The sequence below is a fragment of the Marmota flaviventris genome, chromosome X (genome assembly GCF_047511675.1).
Source record: "Marmota flaviventris isolate mMarFla1 chromosome X, mMarFla1.hap1, whole genome shotgun sequence".
Taxonomy (NCBI): Eukaryota; Metazoa; Chordata; class Mammalia; order Rodentia; family Sciuridae; genus Marmota; species Marmota flaviventris.
This window is the reverse complement of record NC_092518.1, coordinates 694,678-716,006: the sequence shown is the minus strand read 5'-3', so window position 1 is coordinate 716,006 and position 21,329 is coordinate 694,678. Positions and strand designations below refer to the sequence as shown.

General features: G+C 60.3%; 1 protein-coding gene across 5 annotated transcripts; it reads right to left on the bottom strand.

Moving 5' to 3' along the window:
* Positions 1–4,572: 4,572 nt before the first annotated feature.
* On the bottom strand, positions 4,573–19,600 carry LOC139703248 (CD99 antigen-like). Of its 5 annotated transcripts, none has more exons than XM_071606323.1 (10): positions 19,478–19,600; positions 13,373–13,396; positions 12,231–12,281; positions 10,909–10,953; positions 10,215–10,271; positions 9,913–9,960; positions 9,433–9,483; positions 8,815–8,928; positions 5,666–5,722; positions 4,573–5,073 (listed from the first exon to the last, which is right to left on the bottom strand). In XM_071606323.1, exons 1-10 carry the CDS (start codon positions 19,545–19,547, stop codon positions 5,048–5,050), a joined length of 543 nt encoding a protein of 180 aa, XP_071462424.1. In that variant the 5' UTR covers positions 19,548–19,600; the 3' UTR covers positions 4,573–5,047. The 5 variants fall into 5 exon arrangements, 3 of the variants coding, with proteins under 3 accessions (XP_071462424.1, XP_071462425.1, XP_071462426.1); XM_071606324.1 differs by lacking the exon at positions 19,478–19,600 and adding an exon at positions 15,945–16,570; XM_071606325.1 differs by lacking the exons at positions 4,573–5,073; positions 5,666–5,722 and adding an exon at positions 6,306–7,520.
* Positions 19,601–21,329: the final 1,729 nt, after the last annotated feature.

Below are 21,329 nucleotides of genomic sequence, written 5' to 3'. Positions count from 1 at the left end.
CTGTCTGTCACCTGAGCCATTCGAGGGCGACAGAAGCCGGCGCAGGTTTGAAGTCTGCCATATTGGATACTTTGGTAGAGTCAATCAACAAACTTCCGCACACTTATCTGTGAGGAGCCACATGCGTTATAGAGAGCAAGTTAATGTGTGTGGAGTTGGAGAGAGGGACACATCATGAAAGCAGAGACAGGGAGTATGATATTACTGGACGCTGGGCACGCACAGGGAGGGCCTGGGGGACCTGGGAGATACTGGACATAGCCAGGTGCCACCAAGGGTTTCTGAAGAGATCTTCTGCATGCAACCAGAGAGCACGGGTTTGGGTCTCTCTTGCAAACCATATGGGCTCTGTTGTGGCACCGAGACCCACAGGGGTCTGTGTCTCAGCCAGAAGGGACATGGGCACCGGAATTTGAGCTTCAAATGGCTCGCACAATCACTCTGGAGTATTGGAGCTATTATCCATTAAAGGCAGAGTGACCTGGACACCAGCATTGGGATCCTGAGAGACCGGATCTGATAACCAAGATGGCTCCTTACCCAGTACCGGGAGGGTAGCATATACAGCGTGGATACACGGGGCAAAGAGGGGAATCTCACGCAGGAACAACGGGACCGGATGTCTTCACGTGACACAGACTAGCTCGGGTTTGAAAGTTTGTAAATGATTGATTTCTGGAATTTTCCATCTAGTAGTTTGGGGTGGTGCTCGACTGCAGATGATTGAAATTTTAGAATGTGAGACCATGGATGAGGGGGCACCCGTGTTTCAGATCAGAGGCTGGCAGAGCTCAGCTCCGCACACAGCAAATTAACGATGGAGGAGATGGGTCCCTGGGGGGTGTGATTCCCATACGTAAAAATTAAACACTGCTGGGTGCAGTGGTGCACGCCTGTCATCCCAGTGGCTCGGGAGGCTGAGGCAGGAGGACCGCAAGTTGGAGGCCAGCCTCAGCAACTTAGTGAGGTGCTAGGCAAAGCAGTGAGACCCTGTCTCAAAATAAAATTTTTAAAAAAAAATTTAAAAAGGCTAGGAATGTGGCTTTGTGGTTAAGCACCCCTGGGTTCAATCTCTGGAGCCAAAATGAATTAAAGAGTAAAGACTAGACAAAAAAAAATTTCAAAAAGACTAATGGGATGTGTTTAGTTCCATCAGATATTAAAAGAGTAAATCTATGATAATTAAAATCATGTAGTTTCGTCTCCTTTGTCAATGAAATGATCCATGAGGGCAGAGAAATTATAGCAAAATCTTTGCAGTGGCCAATGTCTGTTGCATTTCAAATCTGTAAAGGAGAAAATGGAGAATTCACTAAATGGTTTAGGGTGTATGAAATTATCCTATAAGGAAAAAAAATTACACTTGGTATATAGGAATCTCTTCTCGCCACTAAATATAAAGAGTGGGATCAAGAAAATAGCCATTAAAGATTTAAAAGACTCAGAATAAAGTAAAAAAATCATGTCTGCTAATCCATGTTGCAACCCAAGGGTGCTCTTTAATATGTAAAGAGTTCCTACAAATCAATAAGAAAAGAAACTGATGGCATACACAAATGAACAAAGGGCTTATTCAGTTTCCAGGAACGGTGTGCACATTGTTTTTTGTACACCCAACCTCCTTCCTAAGACACATGTGAGAATATGAGCCAGTTGATTTGATCTTGTTTTCCACCAAAGCCCTGGTGGAATTCATTCGAAAGTTCTCGGATCCGCCAGGAAATCATTTGAGGTATTGCAAATCTGCTGCGTGTCTGTGGAACGATTTGGCAATGGGCATGAACAGGCTGCAGAACCCTTTTAGCTTCACAAAGCCAGACATTCATGACAACGTGCCCACTGAAACGGGGTCCCCGTAATGTACTTCCAGAGGCATTCACGGTCGTAGGTGCTCAGTGGGACATTCTTGGCAACTGCTTAATGTCATTGCAACCAAAGTTCTGACTGTTGGAAAGAATGACAGGGACCGTCTCTTTGCTCACCAACAGCCTCTGGTATGTAGAAAAAGTTCTGTGAATATTTGCAGAATAAAGCACAGAGAATCTTAGAAAAGGAGGACGTTTCCAATAAGAAGTCAGATATTATGTACATTATGGTGATCCATTAAATACGACCCTTTTCCTTGGAACAAAAGGGGAACACACTCGGTAGAAGTGGCCTTTTGAACCTGGAAGTGTGATTGTCCTCGGGGCTGGCGATATGCGGCAGGTACCTCTCCTGTGACACAGGGAGGTGGGGGGTGTGGCTCCTGACAGCCACAGGATCCTGGCCACAGATGCCCCTGCCTTCCTGCTGGTCTACCAGGTGACCGGATAGGTGTACTCCACCGTGTTCATCTTATGACACTTGCCACTTCATGACAAGTTCTTCCTGTTAGGGAGCATCTGGGTGCTGAAGAGTTATCTGGGTGAAGAGGAGCATCTGGCTACTGGGAAGTATCTGTGTGCAGAGGAGTATCTGGGTGCAGGGGATTATCAGAATGCAGGGGAGTATCTGGATGCAGAGTAGTATCTGGGTGCAGAGGTGCATCTGGGTGCAAGGGGAGTATCTGGGTATGGGGGGTATCTGGGTGCAGGGGAGTATCTTGATGCAGAGTAGTATCTGGGTTCAGGGGAGCATCTGTGTTCAGGGAAGCATCTGGGTGCAGGGAACATGTGGGTGCAGGGGAGCATCTGGGTGCAGGGGAGCATCTGGGTGCAGGGGAGCATCTGGGTGTAGGGAGCATCAGCATCTAGATGCAGGAGAGTATCTGAGTACAGAGGAGCATCTGGGTTCAGGGAAGCATCTGGGTGAAGGGAGCATCTAGGTGCAGGGGAGCATCTGGGTGCAGGGGAGTATCTGGGTGTAGGGGAGCATCTGGGTGGAGGGAAGCATCTGAGTGCAGGGGAGTATCTGGGTGCAGGGGAGTACCTGGGTGCAGGGGAGCATCTGGTACAGGGGAGTACCTGGGTGCAGGGGAGCATCTGGGTGCAGGGGAGCATCTGGGTGCAGGGGAATAAATGGATGCAGGGGAGCATCTGGGTGTAGGGAGCATCTAGATGCAGGAGAGTATCTGGGTACAGAGAACATCTGAATGCAGGGGAGTATCTGGGTGCAGGGGAGTACTTGGGTGCAGGGGAGCATCTGGGTGCAGGGGAGCATCTGAGTGCAGGGGAGTATCTGGGTGCCGAGGAGTACCTGGGTGCAGAGGTCGATCAGGACAGACGGGTCATGAATCCGAGTGGTCGTGGCAAAGACGGACAGGAAGGTTCAAATGCCGTGAGGCTGGGCCACGTGACTGCTCCCCCGCCCCTGAGGAAGGGGCTCCTAGGCCCGTCCTGGGGGAAGCGGTGCCCATGGGGGAGGGGCAGAGCCCTTACCCGTGGGGACCGGCCGTGCGCACCCCCAAATGCAGGCGGTTCCTGAGCAAAGGCCTAGGACCCAGGAGGACGGCCCCCCCTGCTTTCCCCCACATCAGGGGACAGCACGCTGTCCACACGGGTGTCGGACCGGCCACCAGGGCTGCGGCGGGGAGCTGCCCGGCACACAGCGGCTGCTGAGGCCCTGCCGGGGGGACAGGCAGGCCCTCCCCACGGGGCTGCCTTCTCTGGCCGGCCAACCAGGGCTCTCCTTCACTCCCCTGGGCCGCTGGCCACCCCGGGCCACTGGCCACCCCGAGTGGACAGACTCGTGTTCTGGCGGGAGAAGTCGGAATCCGAGGCTGACCGGCTGCAGCTGGACTCCACTGGAGCCCGTCCCTGGGGGCCTGGGTGTGGGCAGCGGCCCAAGGTGAGGAGCTGCTGCCCCCCACGCAGTGGGGAAAAGTCGGCTGTCACCGCAGGGAAGGGACCCGTTCCAGTGACCGCGGATCCCCCAGGAGGACACTCCCGGCCACCACGGGAGGAGCTGCTCCCCCGTGTTCAACCAGACCCCACGTCCACAGGGCCCAACCCCTGGTACAGGCTCCAGAAATGGTGAGCAAGAAACACCCACGTTCCACCCACTGGACACACGCCGCACGGGGGGACATCTGGGGGCCAGGGAGTATCTGGACAGGAAAGGATCCCAGTGCGAAGGAGGGTCTGGATGGGGGGAGCACCTGGGAGCAGAGGAGTATCTGGGTGCACAAGGAGCATCTGGACGAAGGGCAGTGCCTCTGTTCAGAGGAGCATCTGTATGCAGGGGAGCACCTGGATGCCAGGGCCGACCTACATTCAGAGAAGTAGCTGGGTGCTGGGGAGTATCTGTCTGCCTGGCAGGATGCGGGTGCAGGGGAGTATCTGGCTACAGGGAAGTATCTGGCTGCCTGGGAGTATCCGGCTGCAGGGGAGTATCTGGCTGCAGGGGAGTATCTGGCTGGGAGTGAGCGCAGGGCAGTACCTGGTTGCTGGGAGCATCTGGGTGCAGGGGAGTATCTGGCGTCTTGGGAGTATCTGCCGGAGCATGCGCGTGTAGGGAACTGTCTGGCTGCCTGGAGCATCTGGGTGCAGGGGAGCATCCGCGCCCAGGTGGAAGAGGAGGCCCCGCCCACGCCCCTTCCCACGCGCCCCCCCCCCCCCAACCCACCGCGGCAAACCAGGGCGCAGAAAGCGCTTGGTTTCCAATTTTGTTTTATTAGTTGGAAAAAAAACCCCCAAAACCCAAAACAAAACAAAACAGCCGGATATCCTAAGGCATCGGAGGGACGCGAGGACCCTGGGGTCACCTCCACTCGGGAGGCGTCGGGCGTCGCCTGGGTCCAGGTAGCTGGGCATCGGCCCAGGGCTTGCGCGTCCAGGCATCTGACGGGGCCGGTGTCGGACCACAGGGACTGGGTCCTGGTGGGCCTTTCCCATCCCCGGGAGCCCCAGGGGTCGAGGTGACACAAGTCCCCGCGGGTTCGTCCCGCTGGTCACCTGGCGTGCTGGTCACCTCAGGTCTGGGTCATGGAGTCCATCAGTGGAGATGGGGCGGCGGCTCCCCGAACGCGCGGTGGCCTCTGCGCTCGCCAGCTGGTCTTGCAAAGTGTCACTGGGCAGGTGTCACTCCGCGACGGACCTGGGACTGGGCTTTTCCCGCCCACCGGCCTCTACTTCTCCAAAAGCGTGCGCTGCACTGGACGGACAGGGGACAGGGCGTCACTCCCCAGTGCCGGACGCACGCGGGGACACGCTTCCTAGAGGACCCAGGAGGCCCGGGCACCTCAATCTAACACGCATAGTCACTCTGTGAGCCCAACGGGTGACGGATGGGACCCCCAGGAAAGGGACACCAGGGATGCTTGACCACTAAAGCCCTGTCCCCAGCCCTTTTTATTCTTTTTTTATTTTGAGACTGGGTCTCGCTGAGTTGCTTAGCACTTCAGTTACTGAGACTGGCCTCCAACTTGCCGTCCTCCTGCCTCAGCCTCCCAAGAGGATTACAGGGGTGCACCCCCGTGCCACACCCAGCCAAATTCTCCTTCTTAGACTTTTTTTTTTTTTTCTTTTAAGGTGACTTAATCGAAGAGGTGCTTAGAGCACAATTCTCACTGGGCACCTGAACCCCTGGGGAGGTGACATACTGACTGACCGCCCAGCCACCCGACCTGGAGGAACGCACCCAGCCCTGCAAATCTGAAACCCGAGGGTGTGGGCGGGAGCAGCCACACAGGTGTCCAGGACTCAGGGACACCGGGAAGCCGTCCCCCCTACCTGCCCATCCTTACCTGGTGGCTCTGCGTTGGTGCCCGCTCGGTTCTCCAAGTCCACTTCTCCTTGTCCGGCTGCAAAGATCAAACAAAACACGCACAGCTCAGTGGAGCAGGGAACGCACTGCTCAAGATGCACAAATCACACCCTGGGGGGGGGGGGGTGGACAGGTTGGACGCCAGGGTCTGCTGCACCCCCGGCTTCATTTCTCAGTCCTAAGACCCTCCAGGAACGAGCGGTGAGCACGGAACCCCCACTTCAAGGCTCAGAAGGGACCGCTGGGCTTGGAACTCTCGCAGCCTGCAGAAGGGGGACTTTTCGTCCCTGCTAGTACCCTGAGGGCCGTCCTTGGGCTAAAAGCTGCCCCCCTGCCCCAATACCCACCTGCCCCAGAATGCAAACCACCAAAACCAGCCCTGGTGCCAGACACCGTGGCCTGTTATCCCAGCAGCTCGGGAGACTGAGGCAGGAGGATGGTCGATTGGAGGCCAGCCTCAGCAACTTAGCTTAGAGCTAACCTAAGCTGTAAGGGGCTGGGGACGGGGCTCGATCCGTGGAATTTCAAACTCACCCGTGCGCCCATGTCACCCCCTACCCCTGACCCTTCTCTTCCAACGCGCATCTAAAAGCCAACAGATCTCCAAGTCCACACGAGGGTCACGGATAAAATGCGTTTATTCGTTCTCTGCACCGTCACCAAAGGACACGTTTACACGCCACACGGAGGGGGCTCACCCCCCCCCCCTCAGGTCACCCCACCCGAGCCCTCCCTGTCCCCTGATCACAGAACCTGAATGCATGTGCCCTCCGTGGTTCAAATACCGTCGTGCCGAAAGGTGTGTGGTGCGGGTTGTAATCACGGCGACAGAAAGATGCACCCCCTAAAGGGACCCTAAGATCTGCAAACTGCACCCCCACCCAGCCTCTAAGTGACACCCACAGTTAAGAAGCCAACGTGCTTGAGACAAAGAGGAGAGCGAGCGAGCCGAAGGTATACGCAAGGCGCGCACTTGAGGGAGGTGCGCAGGTGGTGACCAGAGAGGGTGCTTGCGCTGCAGACAGGGGACACAGCGGGTTGGCCCTTGAACAACTGCAAACTGCGAAAGCCTCGGAGCCCAGGTCAGCATGCCACCGAGAACCAGCGGCCGGTCACTCCGCGGTACTGAGAATCGGCGTTGGGGGACTTGAGCCTGCGCGCCTGCGCGCCTGCGCGGGCTGGCTTCAGGGGATCCGAACCCAGGATGCTTTGGACACATATGTCCTTCCAAAGAGCAAAAGCGCCATCCAGGTGGCCACCCTGGGGCGGTGACCAGAACCACAGTCGGTCGATCCACCACCTGCGGCGCCCTTTTTGGATAATGCAGGACAGGACTCTGGAGAGCCGTGTCTGCAGACCCAGTGCGGAAGGAATCCTGGGCCGAGAAGTCCCCTGCGCTGACAGTGGCGCTGAGTGGCGAGGTCCCCAGGAGCAAAGGGACCCCCGCCCCAGGGCTGTCCCTGCACAGAAGAGCGCGGAGGGATCCTCGCCCTGCTGACCCACTGCAGAGGACCCTCGGAAGCAGGGCGACGCCGCGCGCCCCGTTCTCTCTGTGGCGTTCCAAAGGGACACCATCCCTTCCCGTCCCTCCCCGCGCACTGGGTGCGTGCCGTGTGGCCATCGAGAAGGCCCAGAAATGGAGAATTTAGGGTACAGAAATCTGCGGAGGGGACCCCGCGGGGAGGAGAGAGGCGCGCTAGCTGGGGAGGGGACCCGGGCGCACAGAGGGGGAGGCGGCCCGCTAGGCCAGGCTGCGTCCTAGGAGCGGCACAAGGGTCCTCGGGACGCTCTGGACTGGACAGGGTGCTCTGCTCCTCCCTAGGTCTTGGAGGCATCTGAAATGGGGGGGACCAAAAAGAAAGAAAAAGTAATAATGATAAAAAAAAAAAAAAAGGAGACTTTTAAGAGGTCAGCAGGGGGCAGGAGCCGGGTGGACAGAGCCGCAGCCAGGTGGCGTTAGAGGACCAGGCAGGAGGCAGGAGGGTGAGCGCAGCCCTGCTCCGCACAGCGTCCAGCTGTCTGTCCATCAGGGACACAGGCCCAGCCCAAAGCGCCTCCCTGAGCATGGATTAGGCTCCGCGTGGTTGTGCGCCCCCCACGCGGACCTCGAAGCTGACCCGGTACCAGGGGACAAGCAGCAGAGACAGACCCTGCAAGCGTCAGGCAGGTGGCCCGCTGAAGCTCCTAGAAATGCAGATTCGCATCTGGGGACATCTACTCTCAGAACGCCCCTGGTCACCCGCGTCACCCTGGGGGAGCTCAAGACGCCACAGGGAGAAGCTTTGGGGTCAATGTGTCTCCTGATGCAGGGTCAGTGACTGATCCGTCCCCACGGGGGACAGAGACACCTGCTCGTACCCCACTGGCCCAAGAGGAGCCCCGGGGTTCGATCCGCGGACAGCAAAATGTCCAGAGCAAACAGGTGATTGCACAAAGAGCGTCCCCTCCTCCCTTCCGTGGGGAACTCGGTTTGCCCCAACCCTGCCCGGCCACCCCAGGTCATTTCTCTACCTCTGTCCCTAAAACCACGCTATCTGAGTCATGCATTACGCTTTTCCCTGGAATCCTAGATCCTTGGTGGCATCTCCTTGAACGTGGGCATTTGTCTGCCCAGATTCCTGACTTGGAGCAAATCCTGGGCCTCATTGAGGGACTTTTAAGCACCAGGTCCCAACCCCCCTGACGGACCATGGAGTCCCCAAGACGCGGGTCCCCAAGGCACCCCGTGTCCCGATTCTCCATCCAATTTTGCACCCCATCCAAGAGCCTCACTGGTTAGTTGGTTTCACCAAATTGGGCGGGAGCGACTCCCCATTTGGGGGGTCGGATTCCTCTGGGTGCAGAAAGCAAGATGGCGGCCCAGCCTTGGGCTCAATTGCCATCCATATTTCCCCGGGATGGCGTCCCCACAGAGGAGTCCCCACACAGCCCGGGGCACCTGCAGCCCGCGTGTGCCCAGAACCCGCCAGCGCTGGAGCAGTTAGCAACCTGTACACATGTGCATGTCGGGGCAGCAGGGCCTGATCGCAGAGCCAGGGAGCCCCAGCCTCGCACCCGCGCTGTGAGCCGGCAAGAGCGCTGCGTGTGCTTTTGCGAGGAGGCCCGGTGCGCGGCCAGGAGGGCACCTACCGTTTTCTTTGAAGCACAGCTTCTTTTTCTGGTAGGCGATGAAGCTGGAGATGGCCCCGGCCACGGCCACCACCACGGCCCCCACGATGCCGGGGACCACACCCTGGGAGTTAGCTGCACAGAGGAAGAAACAGACGTCACCGAGACGGAGAGGGACACGCGGATGGCAATGGAATCCCAGGACAGCCGCCCGAGAGACCCATCTCCACACGGCATAGAAGATGGGCCCAGGAAGCTCAGGAGGCTGAGGCAGGAGGATCGCGAGGTCAAAGCCAGCCTCCGCCAAAGGGAGGCCCTGAGCAGCTCAGGGAGACCCTGTCTCTAAATAAAATGCAAAATAGGGCTGGGGACAGGGCTCAGGGGTCGAGGGACCCTGAGGTCAATCTCGGGTACCAAACCCACCAAAAAAATTTGTCACTTATTTCCTAAAATTGCAAAGTGGCCACGCAGCCGTGCGGCCGGCCGAGCTGTGGCCCGTGATTGACACGGAGGGACGGGGACTCTGCCGAGGTCTTCAGGGCGATCGTGCAAATACTACGACTTAAAGCACCGTGTCCCCGGCGTCCCTTGTCCCCAGAGGAGAGGGGAAGGGAGAGGGCGGCCGTTCAAGGTACATACTGTCTTGTCCCTCGTTCCTGTGACTGCCACCGTCAGAGCCACCGCCGTGTCCTGCAAAAGAAGAGCAGGAGTGTTGACCGAGGGCAGCCTGCTCCTGTGTCCGCTGCACCTGGAAGGTCCCCCGGAGGTCCCCTGTGTCAACGGCTCGGTCCCCATGCATGTGGGGGCTCGGAGACGGGGGACGAGTCTGCAGGGGGGTCTCGAGTGTGGCCTTTCAGGGGCCTCTGAGTGGACCTGGGTCTATCCTTTTCTGTCTGCGTCCCAGCAGGAGGTGATGGACCCAGGACCCCTCAGCAGGGAGCCTTCCGTCAACACAGGTGGCCCTCAGCTGGCTCCCAGGGGTCCAGCCCAGGACAGAGCCCCCCAGGGACAGAGCCATGCATTCGAGAGTGACCTCGCCGAGAAGCTCGGGGGACGCTCCCTTCTGTGACTCTGCAGGGCCGGTGGCCGCAGGGGGTGGGGGGAGAAAGGACAGCTCACCGTCACCTCCCGAAGTCCCGTCTAGGAGGTCACTGTCAGAAAAGCCACCTGGGGAGAGAGGGGAAGAGTCAGCGGGTCCTCGGGGTGGAGGGGGCCGTCCCGGTGCGGAGGCAGGAGGACGGCCAGTTGGAGGCCAGCCTCAGCCCGTCAGCACGGCCCCGTCTCCAAAGGAAATAGGAAAAGGGCTGAACACTGCAGATCCCAGCCCAAAGCGGCCTTTGGGGGAAAGGACGGTCCCCACAACCCCCAGTCCAGCCACGCCCCATGACCCCAAGTCCAGCCGAGGGACAGGGGGGACTTACCAGAGGAGCCGGGCTGGTTGGGCCTGGGCTTGGGCTCATTGGGCGACGCTGGGGCATCTGTAACAGAGTTAGAGCAGCGAGAAATGAAGGGAGGGGACCTTCCTCGGCTCCCCCAGGTCACCCAGCAGCTGGACAGCACAGCTAGCCCTCGCCCCGGAGGGGACACTCATCCCACGGCCACCTGCCAGTTGCTGTCCACCCCCTGGTGACGATGCTACTCACTGAGTGCTTTCAACAGAGGCCAAATGGTCACGTGGGAGGCCACGCAGGAAGGTTCAGAGGTGGAATGAGTGGGTTGTGAGAGGTGTAGACTCATAGTGGATTAATCCACTTGGATGGACTCACTGGGTGGGGACTGCAGCAGGTGGGGTGTGGCTGGAGGAGGGGGTCCCTGGGCTGTGCCTTTGGGGTCTCTGTCCTGTCCCTGGTGAGCAGAGCTCTCTCTGCTCCCTGGTGCCCTGTCCTGAGCTGCTCTCCTCCTCCAGGCCCTGCCGCCATCTTGTTCTGCCTCCCCTTGGGCCAGAGCCAGGGAGTCGGCCACCAGGGACTGGACCTCGGACACCAGCACCAACTGCCACACTGCTCACGGCGGCAGGGATCAAATAACACGAGTTGGGTTCCTGACGACCCCCGATCCTTTCTGCAAATGCACGAGTGGGCACCTCAACGACACTGGCCGCAGCAGGTCACTCACCGTGTCCACCACCACCGAGAGCGTCCTCGAGGTTAAAGCCGTTCCCTAGAAACGGGGACAGGGGGTTAATTCCAAAGTTCTCGGGGCGCGATGCTGGCACAGACGAAGGTCACCCGGGGGGGGTGGGGGGCAGAAGCAGCGGGTTATTAGCAAAGCTGAGCCTCGAGCGCGCGCAGCAGGGGACACTGGGGACCCTCGGGTAGCTCCCCTTTACCTTTCAGCCCCTCTGGGGAAACACCCGGGGTGTTCCTCCGTGTCGCTGGGCGACAAAGTTGCAACTGACTCACGGTGTGCATTTGCGACAAAGTTGCAACTTCGCGGGGGTCATTTGCAACAAAGTTGCGACTGCGTTTTGCGCAGTGCGCATCCTGAGCTGCAGGGAGCTGTCCAGTGGTTTTTCTGTGCAGCCCTGACCACATTCCCCGCTTGGAGGCATGGACCTTTCTCAGGGTCCAAGAGCCTCACCCCGCCTTAACCGCGTCTATTTGCAGGACCTCAGGACGCGCGAGGCCGTCCTTCTTGTAGACGGCGGCCTCCAGGAGCACGGAGCCGGACCTCAGGACCGAGGGGGCGCAGGAGGGAGACCCCCCAGCAGAGAAACCTCAACCCTCCTGAGGGTCTCGAGTGCCTCCCTTTGCAGAGTTGAGACCCGCCCCTCCAGCAAGGCCCCACCGCGGTGCCCACCTTGCCAGGGCTTCGGGACGATCTTTGTCACGGGCCCCGGGGCTTCGTGCGCGGCCAAGCTTAGGTCAGCTGAGGGCGAGCAGCAGCTGCTCAGTGCGCGAGGGCTCCCCGCCGCGCCACCTTCAGAAGCAAGCAAGCAGCTAAGGCAGAGCGGCCTCCGCAGCGAGGCCAGCCAGGAGCGGGCAGCAGCCATCTCATCCGCTAAGACTCCAACCACACTCTGGGGCCCAATGATGCCCGTCAAGGAACAGACGGGCAGAGGCCACGGGTCCCAAAGTTGGGCGTGGACATGGAATTGAAATGGCCCATGGTGGTCACCGCAGCGGCTCGGGAGGCTGAGGCAGGAGGATCGCGGGTTCAAAGCCAGCCTCCGCCAAAGCGAGGCCCTAAGCAGCTCAGGGAGACCCTGTCCCTAAATAAAATGCAAAATAGGGCTGGGGACGGGGCTCAGGGGTCGAGTGTCCCTGGGTTCAGTCCCTGGTACCAAAAAAAAAAAAATGTCACCACCCAGGACACAGGCCCCACGAGTGACTCATGTCCTTTGGTGGCTTCGGGAGCTCTGTCCTGCTGTTAGTTAGGGTCCAGGAAGCCAGCGTTTCCTCTTTCTATGTTGCACAGCGAGGACTTTGTCTCCTTACCGTCATCGCTGGGCTTTTTGGGAGCCTTCGTTGGTTTCTGGTCATCGCCTCCTGAGAAGCAAACAAACAAAAATAACTAGAGGTACTAGGCGGAGGCAGGGAGGCCCGCTCCGTGTCCACTCCGTGCACACGTGGAACTCGGTTGGCTGCACAGCACGGTCCCGCCGGGTTGTCCCCTTCCTCCTGAGAGACAGATGCCCCCCCCCCCCCCGGAAACCACAAGAAGAGGAAGCTGAGCAGCAAGACCGAGAGTGGACGGCCCGAGATCAGAGGAGAAGGCGGGGGAGGGACCGGTGCCCATTTACTCCTCGGGAACCTCGCTTCCTCCCCAGGGACCTGCACCCAAGCGGCCTCCGTTAGGAACCCAGGCTGGGCCGGGCGCGGTGGCTCCCACCCTGGATCCCTGCAGCTCGGGAGGCTGAGGCAGGAGGATGGCAAGTTGGAGGCCAGCCTCAGCCACTCAGCCAGGCTCTAAGCCATTTAGCGTGGGACTGAGCGACTTCTAGAAGGTGTCTGCAGAGGGACTCATTCCTGAGATGGGCTCCTCCTGGGTCAGGGGTCCCTCATGCCATGGCCGTGTCCTCCCAAGAGAAGGGGACACAGACCCAGAGGAGGAGCCCCGTGGAGACGGAGGCAGAGACTGCAGTGAGGGGCCACCAGCCCAGGGCCACCTGGAGCCCAGGAGCTGGACAGGCAGGAGGAGCCTCCCTGGAGCCCTGGAGGGGGCTCAGCCGGGAACCCGGGTCCAGCCTCTGCTTTTGGGGTCTTTACTGTGACAACCCTGTGGATCCAGAGCCGAGCAGAGCTCAAGACAGAAGGGGCAGCTGGACACCTTTCCCCGGCGCCGGGGTCTCAGGTGCAGAGAGGGACAGGATGTGGGCAGAGCGGACCTGGGAGCCGAGGCTGGGGCAGAGGACAGGCAGGATCCCGCCGCAGGGTGGACCAGTCCCTTCCCCAAGCCCCAGGCTGCCCGGCTTCCAGGTCACCATCTCCACTGAATGACCCCAGCGGCCACCACGGTGGACCCTGCTGGACCTCTGTGCACTGTCCCCTTCCCGAGGGGCTCACACCGTCAAGGCCTTAAGGGACACACTGTGTGCAAAGTTAAAGAAAATAAAAATAAAAAATCAGGCACTACTCACCGAGGGCGTCGGACAGATCCAAATCTGAGAGGAAAAGGGAGAAGACCCAGGTTAGAAATCGGGGAAATTACGCCGGACGCCGTGGCCCACGCCTGCCATCCCAGCGGCTCTCCGGAGGCCGAGGCAGGAGGATGGCGAGGTCAAAGCCAGCCTCAGCCAAAGGGAGGCCCTGTGCAGCTCAGGGAGACCCTGTCCCTAAATAAAATGCAAAACAGGGCTGGGGACGGGGCTCAGGGGTCCAGTTTGTGGACAGTGGGTGGGGCCAGGGGCAGAGGTCCACTCAGGGGCAGAGGTCTGGACACCCCCGTTTTCCTCAGAGGCTGCAGAGCTCCCAGACCTGGAAGAGGACATTTGGACACCTGGAATCCCCTCCAGGTGTCCCGGGATGGGACACATTATTGCCACCGGCCTCCCCGAGGTCCAAACCAACTCTGCAGCTAATCCTCGTGTCCGGCTCCCCGAACCCCCAGAAACCACCTGGGCACTTCCTGTTTCTTGTGAGAGTCAGAACAGGTTCCCCTCGTCTTTCTGAGCCTGGCTTGTTTCAGGGCACACACATCGTCCCCTCCGGGCCACCACGCTGTCACCAAGGACAGGAGGAGCCTGCCTTTTTTGTGGCTGCATACTATTCCCACCTGCCTACAGGACATATTTCTCCCGGGGCTCACCCTAGGTTGTCCCCATTTCTGAGCTGCTTGGCAGGACGCGGCCATGATCGTGAGGGCGCAGATGGCTGGGTCACCTAGATCATGTCATCTTACACCAGGCGGAGGGGGAGGGGGCACAAAGTGACACTCAGACCTTCCAGAAAAAGCCACCAACTTCCTCTCCTTCCAAGACACAGAGCCCTGTCCTCCCTTCTGGTCCTCCTCGGTGCGCACAAAACCCAGGTGACCCATACCCAGATCTGCTGCCCAAACACCCCCCCAGGGACATTAGCGAGAAAGGGCAGGTGGCCAGTCCGGGGGGGCCCCCAGATGCCCCGGGGAAGCCGGCCGCTCGGATCCTCCCTCAGTTTGCAGAGAGGCTGCCTCCGCCCCGCCCTCCGCCCGCGCAACCAGCCTCCAGATGTGCAGGGGACCGGCCGATGAGTCACCAGGGCGCGTCCCAACGGCGGCCCGAGCCCCGCCCTTCCTCGGCTCCGCGGCCAGGAAGCTCGGAAAACAAGCCGAGGCGCGCACGGGCCTCCCTCGCGGCCTCCCTCCCGGCCTCCCGCCGAGCTGCCTCCCGCAGGCCGCAGGGGTGAGGCCCGCAGGTGCAAATGCAGCCCGAAGGCGCACCGGAGGGCAGCCCCGCAGAGGCCAAGGGCCCCTGGACTTGCAAACCGGCTGGGTCGACCTACGCCGAGCTTAGGCGCCGCCTGTATACGGTGCCTTTTGCAGATCACCTCAGGGAACCGCCTTCCAGGCCCGGCGCTTAGCGACAGTGTTACCCCGCGGAGGCCCCTGTCCTCTGTCACTCTGAGGCATTGTCCCCCACAGTTGCGGGGGGGGGGGACAGTCCCTTCCTGAGCAGCCTGGGTCTCCAGGAAATCAGGGGACCCGGTGGCCCAGAGACCGTGTGGGGATTCTCCGTGACAGTGACAGCCCACTTGAGGGTGCGGGAGGGACCCAGGCGGAGGTGACAGACGCACAGACGACCTGGCCCTTCCTCGGGACTCTGCACCGCGGGTCACCACAAAAGGGAACTGTCCTTTTTCTTTCCTGGGGACGGAATCCCGGGGCGCTTCTCCGCGGAGCCACATCCCCAGGGCATTTTGACTTTTTATTTAGAGCCAGGGTCTCGCTGAGTTGGGTGGAGTCTTGCTAAATGGCTGAGGCTGGCCTCCCACTCTCCGTCCTCCTGCCTCAGCCTCCTGAGCCGCTGGGATAACCCGGCAAAGGATCAAGGGGTGGATGGGTGGATGGACCGGTGGGTGGACAGATGGATGCACATGGATGATTGACGGCTGGATGGTGGACAAACTTGATTGACAGCTGGAACCTGGCCTCTCAGGGCCTCTGGGGTGCTCTGGTGAGGGGCTTTTAAAAAGCCTTCAGTCTCTAAGGAGGTGCCTGGACCTGCCCAAAGTGTGCAAGGTATGAACTATCTGAAGGGCTCCTCCAAGTCCTGGACAGATGCTAGGGTTGGGGACGGTGCCGAACAATTGAGGGGATTACTTCAACAGTCTGCTAACAATCTGATGTGGAAGAAGGAGCCGGCAGGAGTGGAACGGGCTGCTTCCAGTCCTGAGCTCTGGCAAAAGGCCATATCCTAAAAGATAGGCATGAAGGAGGGGATGCAGGCCAAGGAGACTAAATCCCGGTGCTTTGGACACGGAGCACTTGGTGCATCCACACAGACCTGATCCCTGCGCAATTCCCTACCAAAGCTCAACCCAGTGAGGAATCTGGGGACAGGGTCCTGGACACTGGGGGGTGGAGAAAAAGCAGAATGCCCAGATGTGGATCTAGGGAAGTTCCCTCTGTGATCACACTCCCAGTCTAGTTCTTCCCCACCATTTCCACTCCCCGCTTATCTCCAGCTCCTTATCTTGCTGGACACAGAGATGAACCCAGGCTGCGGCTCTGACCTCGGGGCTGTCTGGGGGTCACAGCCATCGTCCCGCAGACACCTCTGGCTGGAAGCCGGACACCGGGCGGGGGCCCTGGCTGTCCGTCACGTCTGTCTGTGGGAGCTAGCTCGGTGCAGAGGGACCGAGAAGATACCACGTCCCTCGGGCTCTAGAACCATCCGTGGCTCCCGTGCCCTCCTCCAGGGGCCGGCAGGACCTGCCATCTTGGGGCGCTTCTCAGCGCACAGAGGGACCCCAGCGACGACGGTGTCCCCTGGAGAAGTGACGCCCGGGAGCCGGGGGCGGCCAGCTGCGGTTTCCAGGGCACTCACTGGTGTGGCTCAGGGGAAGGAAAACAGGAAACAGGAATTTGTAGAGGGGGGTAGAGGCCCAGCCTCACCAGCGAGGCTGGCACCCGCCCAAGCCAACGGCCCAGCACCAGCAGGAAGCCCCCAGAGAGAAGTGGCCATGTGCAGACGGTGCCGTTATCACCCCGATGCCGTCACCGTCCTTGGTCACTGTCCTTCCTCCAGGACAAGGGCACACACACAAGAAGGCCAGGGCGTACAGCTGTCCCTGCGGTGGGGACACTCTGCCACCCTGAAGGCCACCTCCACCAGCAACAACGCTCCGCCTGCCACCACGCTCTTACAAGGTGACGATGACCATGTGATAAACTGCTTGAGCCAGGCGCGGTGGCCCATGCCTGTCATCCCGGTGGCTCGGGAGGCTGAGGCAGGAGGATCGCAAGTTGGAGGCCAGCCTCAGCAACTCAAAGAGGCCCTGAGCAACTCAGGGAGAACCTGTGTCTAAATAAAATATAAAAAGGGCTGGGGATGGGGCTCAGTGGCTAAGCACCCCCGAATTTAACAGCCAGTACCCCCCAAAATTAATAAAATAAATTAAAAAAATAATTTTAAAAAAAATCTAAAAATGATAAAAATAAAGGAGCCAGGGTGTGGCTCAATACTGACCGGTCCCCAGTACAAAAAAAATAATGAAATGAAATGAAATAGACCCTTAGGTCACCCTGACGGACAGACGGATTCCAGGGGGTGAAATGTCCGTCTGTCTGGATTTGGGGTCTTTCTTTTGCCAAACGTGAAAATAGGTTTAAAAACCTGGTGGAAATCAGGGGAGAGGGTCCCCAGCCCGGCCAGAGGCTGGCGGCTTCTGGGTTAAAGAATCCAGCGTCCCCCTGAGAGGCTCCGGGCGCCTCTGGCTACCCCGCGTCAGAAGGGTCTGCAAATGTGGGGAGCGCAGGGTCCCCATGTCCTGGCGCCAGGGGACACGGAGGGCCCAGAAGGACCCAGGTGACCTCCCTGAGTGCCCCTCACTGGACAGTGCCCCCCATTGGACAGGAGTCCAGTTAGCTCTGCACGTCCCCAGCCCTGTTTTGCATTTTATTTAGGGACAGGGTCTCCCTGAGTGGCTCAGGGCCTCGCTTTGGCGGAGGCTGGCTTTGAACTCGCCATCCTCCTGCCTCGGCCTCCCGAGCCGCTGGGAGGACAGGCGTGGGCCACGGCGCCCGGCCGAGCGAGCAGCCTCTGTCCACTCACCAGAGCTCAGGGACAGACCCATAAGAACGGCCAAGACCTGGCTCGAGTGTCATGTGGGTCTCAGATCTCTGGGTGGCCGACTGCTTCCAGGTACAGACGGACGCTTCGTTGATTGGCAGGTCCACAGCCGGCCACCTCAGATCTAAGGCACTGCTGAGCTCAAGGAGATGCACCAGGACCCAAGGTCCCCGCTACGGTGCCACCTGGGAGCCAGAGCCCACCCTGCAGGGACTTCGTGCCCTCCTGGCTGCAGATGCCCCCGATGGACCCTCAGCGTGCAGGGGTCCCCTGCCTCAGGTCTCCAGGGGACAATTCCTCCTCCACTAGACGCTGCCCCTGGAGACGCCAAGCCCTGGGTCTGTGTCTTCCCACTTCTCCAAAATCCCCTGTCCTCTGTGGAAGGCTCTGTCACCGTCACCGTGGAAATCAAAGCCACTCTTTGGGCGTCCATTCCAGTTCCTGGGCGCCACCCACGTGTCTGGGGAATGTCCAGGTCTCAGGGACCCACCAGGGCACTGTGCTACCTGGGAGCCCACGACTCCTCGGGTCCCCAAACTGGGAACATGGAGCCAGAGTTCCCAGCAGCAAGACTTAGGACCCGTCTGGAGCCAAGATTTTTTGCAAACCCCCCGTGGAAACCAAGCCCGAGGCTGACTCTCGGGAACAATCTGGTCCCCATCTGGTCCCAAGAGGATCTGATGGGAAAGAGGGGATCAGAAGCGGGAAGAGGAGGCGGCCCCTCAGAGGAAGAGCGCAGTCCCCTGCCCCACCCTGCGGCCACCCCATCACGGAAATCATCCACAACCACAGCCTTGGGGTTGGTAGGGCCCGTGAGCACTACTGAGGCACTTCCAAGCCGATACACTGAAACGTCTTATTTGGGACTCAGACATGACGAGGCCGCCCCCTCTCCACCGTAACCCTCCAAAAAGGTGCAATCGCCCGCCAATTCTGCAGCAACAGCAGGTCAGGGACAAGTTAGGGAGGGGTAGGACCGGCGAGCTGTAAATTCGTTTTCCCCACCAGGAGGCAGGCTGCGCTCCTGCTTGGCCGCGGTGCATTCCAAAAGCGGGTTCAAATTGTCCCTAAAAACCGAGGGCCTGGTGTCCCCCTCAGGTCTAGGCTGAGCTGCAGGCTGGGGGCGCTCGGCAGAGAAATTTGAAGGCCCCATCCCGGCTGCTGCGCGCTTCTCATTCCTGAACAGAACCGGCGCCCAGATACGGGCAGCGGGCGCGCGCACTCAGGGACCCAGCGGTGCCCTGCGTGTGGTGACAGTGACTCACACCACCCGCGCCCTGAAGCCTTTCCGTTTTGCAAAGAAGTTGGGGCAGGGATGGGGGAGAGAAAGGGCCAGGGGTCCCGGGGATTCTGCTTCTCTGGCTCCTTTTCCTGCCTGTCCCGAGTGACAAGCCCCTGACCATCTGGTAAGGGCGCCTCCGTGTCCCCGCGTCGCTTCTCCACCAGGCGTGACCCGCGGCCAGCGCTCGCCAAGGACTTTTTCTGCCCACCTCGCCCTGCCCCTCCTCCCAGGCCCGAGCTCCGGAGCCGATTCCAAATTTAGGCCCGGGCGCAGGGCGTGGCTGGGGACGCGGCTCGCACACAAAGGCCCAGGTCCCCGAGGCCCCCCGTGCGCGTGGGCGAGAGGTGGCGACCCAAGTGGCCGGGGGACAGCGGGCACCGGGCTGCGGACCGTAAGCCGGTCGCCCGGGCTGGGAAGCGGAGGGGGACGGTCGCCGGCTGTCCCCCGGGGGCCTCCTGCAAACTTCGAAAAAGTTGGAGACGCCCGAAAAGACACGCTGACATTTCGCGCCTGGAAGCGATCCGAGCTGGCCCCGGGGACACAGCTGGAGACGCGGGCCTCCTCCTGGAGGCGTGGGCCACCCGCTGGCCGCCCGCCAGGGCTCCGGGCGCGGACCGAGGCCTCGCCGCGCGCTGCGACCCCCGCGATGCCGTGCGCCCCCCGCGCCCCCGGGCCCGGTGGCGGTCACTCACCCTGCGCCTGCAGCTCGGCGCCCAGCAGGAGGAGCAGCAGCAGCCCGGCCAGGGCGGCCCGACGCGCCATGGTGCGCGCGGAGCCGCAGGGGACAGTCCGGCGAGTGGGGCGCCCGGGCGGCGGCGCAGAGATCCCGGGCCCAGGCGGGCCGGAGGAGGGGCGCCGCCCTGTCCCCGCCCCGCGCCCGCCCCGGCCACCTCCCACCCCGCGCCCTGGCCCCGGGACCGCGGCAAACCCTGGAGGGGACCCCGCGGGGCGAGTCCCGAGCGCTCCGAGGGGGTCGCCGCCCCCGCCAAGCCCCTCCTGTCTGCAAACTGCTCCGCGGGGCTCCCCACGCGCCCCCAGGGAGCACTCCGCGCTCCGTCCGTCCCGGGAGAGGGGCAGCCCTTGGTCCCCCCGCGGCCTCCCCGGGCAGCTCCGACTCGTGGCGGAGGGAAGTCCCGGGGTGGGGGAGGGGCGGCGGGACCCGGCGTACGGTTGCTCCAGCTGCGCACCGGCAAGGATTTCCCTGAAAGGGGCCTCAGCTCCGGCAGCTTCCGGGAGCCGGCGCCTAGGGGCGAGGAGAGCTGGGGGTGGGGACTGTCAATCACTGGGGGGGGGGGGATGGGCAGGAAATGCCACCCCCACCCTGTTCCCCGGTCCCTGGAGGCCCTGATCCCAGGCCAGAGGTGTCCCCTGTCCCCACTAAGACCATGTTGTGCTCTAGGTGAGCTTAACGTTCCGCGCCTTTGCCTCCGCGGTGTGACATTCCACTACCCTGCGTGACAGACCCCTGAGTCACCGGCTGTCCACCCTGAGTCACTACCTCCCCTCTGGCCAGTCCAGGCCCGTGTCATGGTCTAGCCGCAGGCTGTGTCTGGGCCCCCTCCTGCCTGTGTGGGAACACCTGTCATCTGCGGCCTGCCGCACCGTGGCCAGCTGGGTGACACTCTCACAGGGCCACAGGGCCGCAGGGCCTCCGCATGCTGTGTATCTCAGGAGGTTACAAATCTGTTTACAAATCTGGCCCTGCACACCTGCACCAGAGGAGAGAGGGTTTATCTTTTTATTGTCCCCTAATTGCCCTGCCACCTGACCCTGGTTCGGAGTCACAAGAAGAAAGCCGACATTTGTCGGTTGAAACAGGAAGTCTTACAGCTCACCTGAGTTGATGGCGCAGCCACAGCCCCTTCTCCCAGGTATTTTCTTCTGCCCCTTCCCCTCCTGCAGAGCCCTCACCCTCTGCCCAGTGATATTTTTTTTTCCAGGTTGGTTGCACACTTGGGGACAATGGAGGGGTACGGTCTTTGGAAGATCTCACGATTTTTCCTTATGAGGCCAGGGAATGTTGGAGCTGTTGCAGCCATTTTGAAGCCATGAGGCAAATCAGCCTGAGATGGAAACAGAAATGAAAGAAACCAAGGGGACTTCAGGCTGGTGGCCAATTCCAAAGACTCATCCGTGTCCCCTTTATCACAATGAGATGTTCTGTTTTTCTTCAGCTCAAAAATTACAATTTCCATTAGATGTTGTGGGCATTTTGAAATGCGTGTCTAAAGTTCTCATCTCCAGAATGAAAATTCAATTAATGTGGGGGGAGGGGATCTTTTGAATTGGATTCCATCCCCCAAGGACCCAAATGTGTCAATCATCAGGTACAAGTCTTCAAGGACCCCCGCAGTGGGTACTGCGCCTGCCTCTGGGCACGGGGTTTACTTTAAAAGCCTCCACCGAGGTCTATTTATTTGTGTTTATTGGCGTTCCTCCGAGCTGTGACACGCTGCACTTTCAGGCCACTGTGGCCCGGGCTGGGAGCCCAACCCCGAGACAGACACAGGCTTTTTAAGAGATTAAATTCTCTCGGTGGAGTGC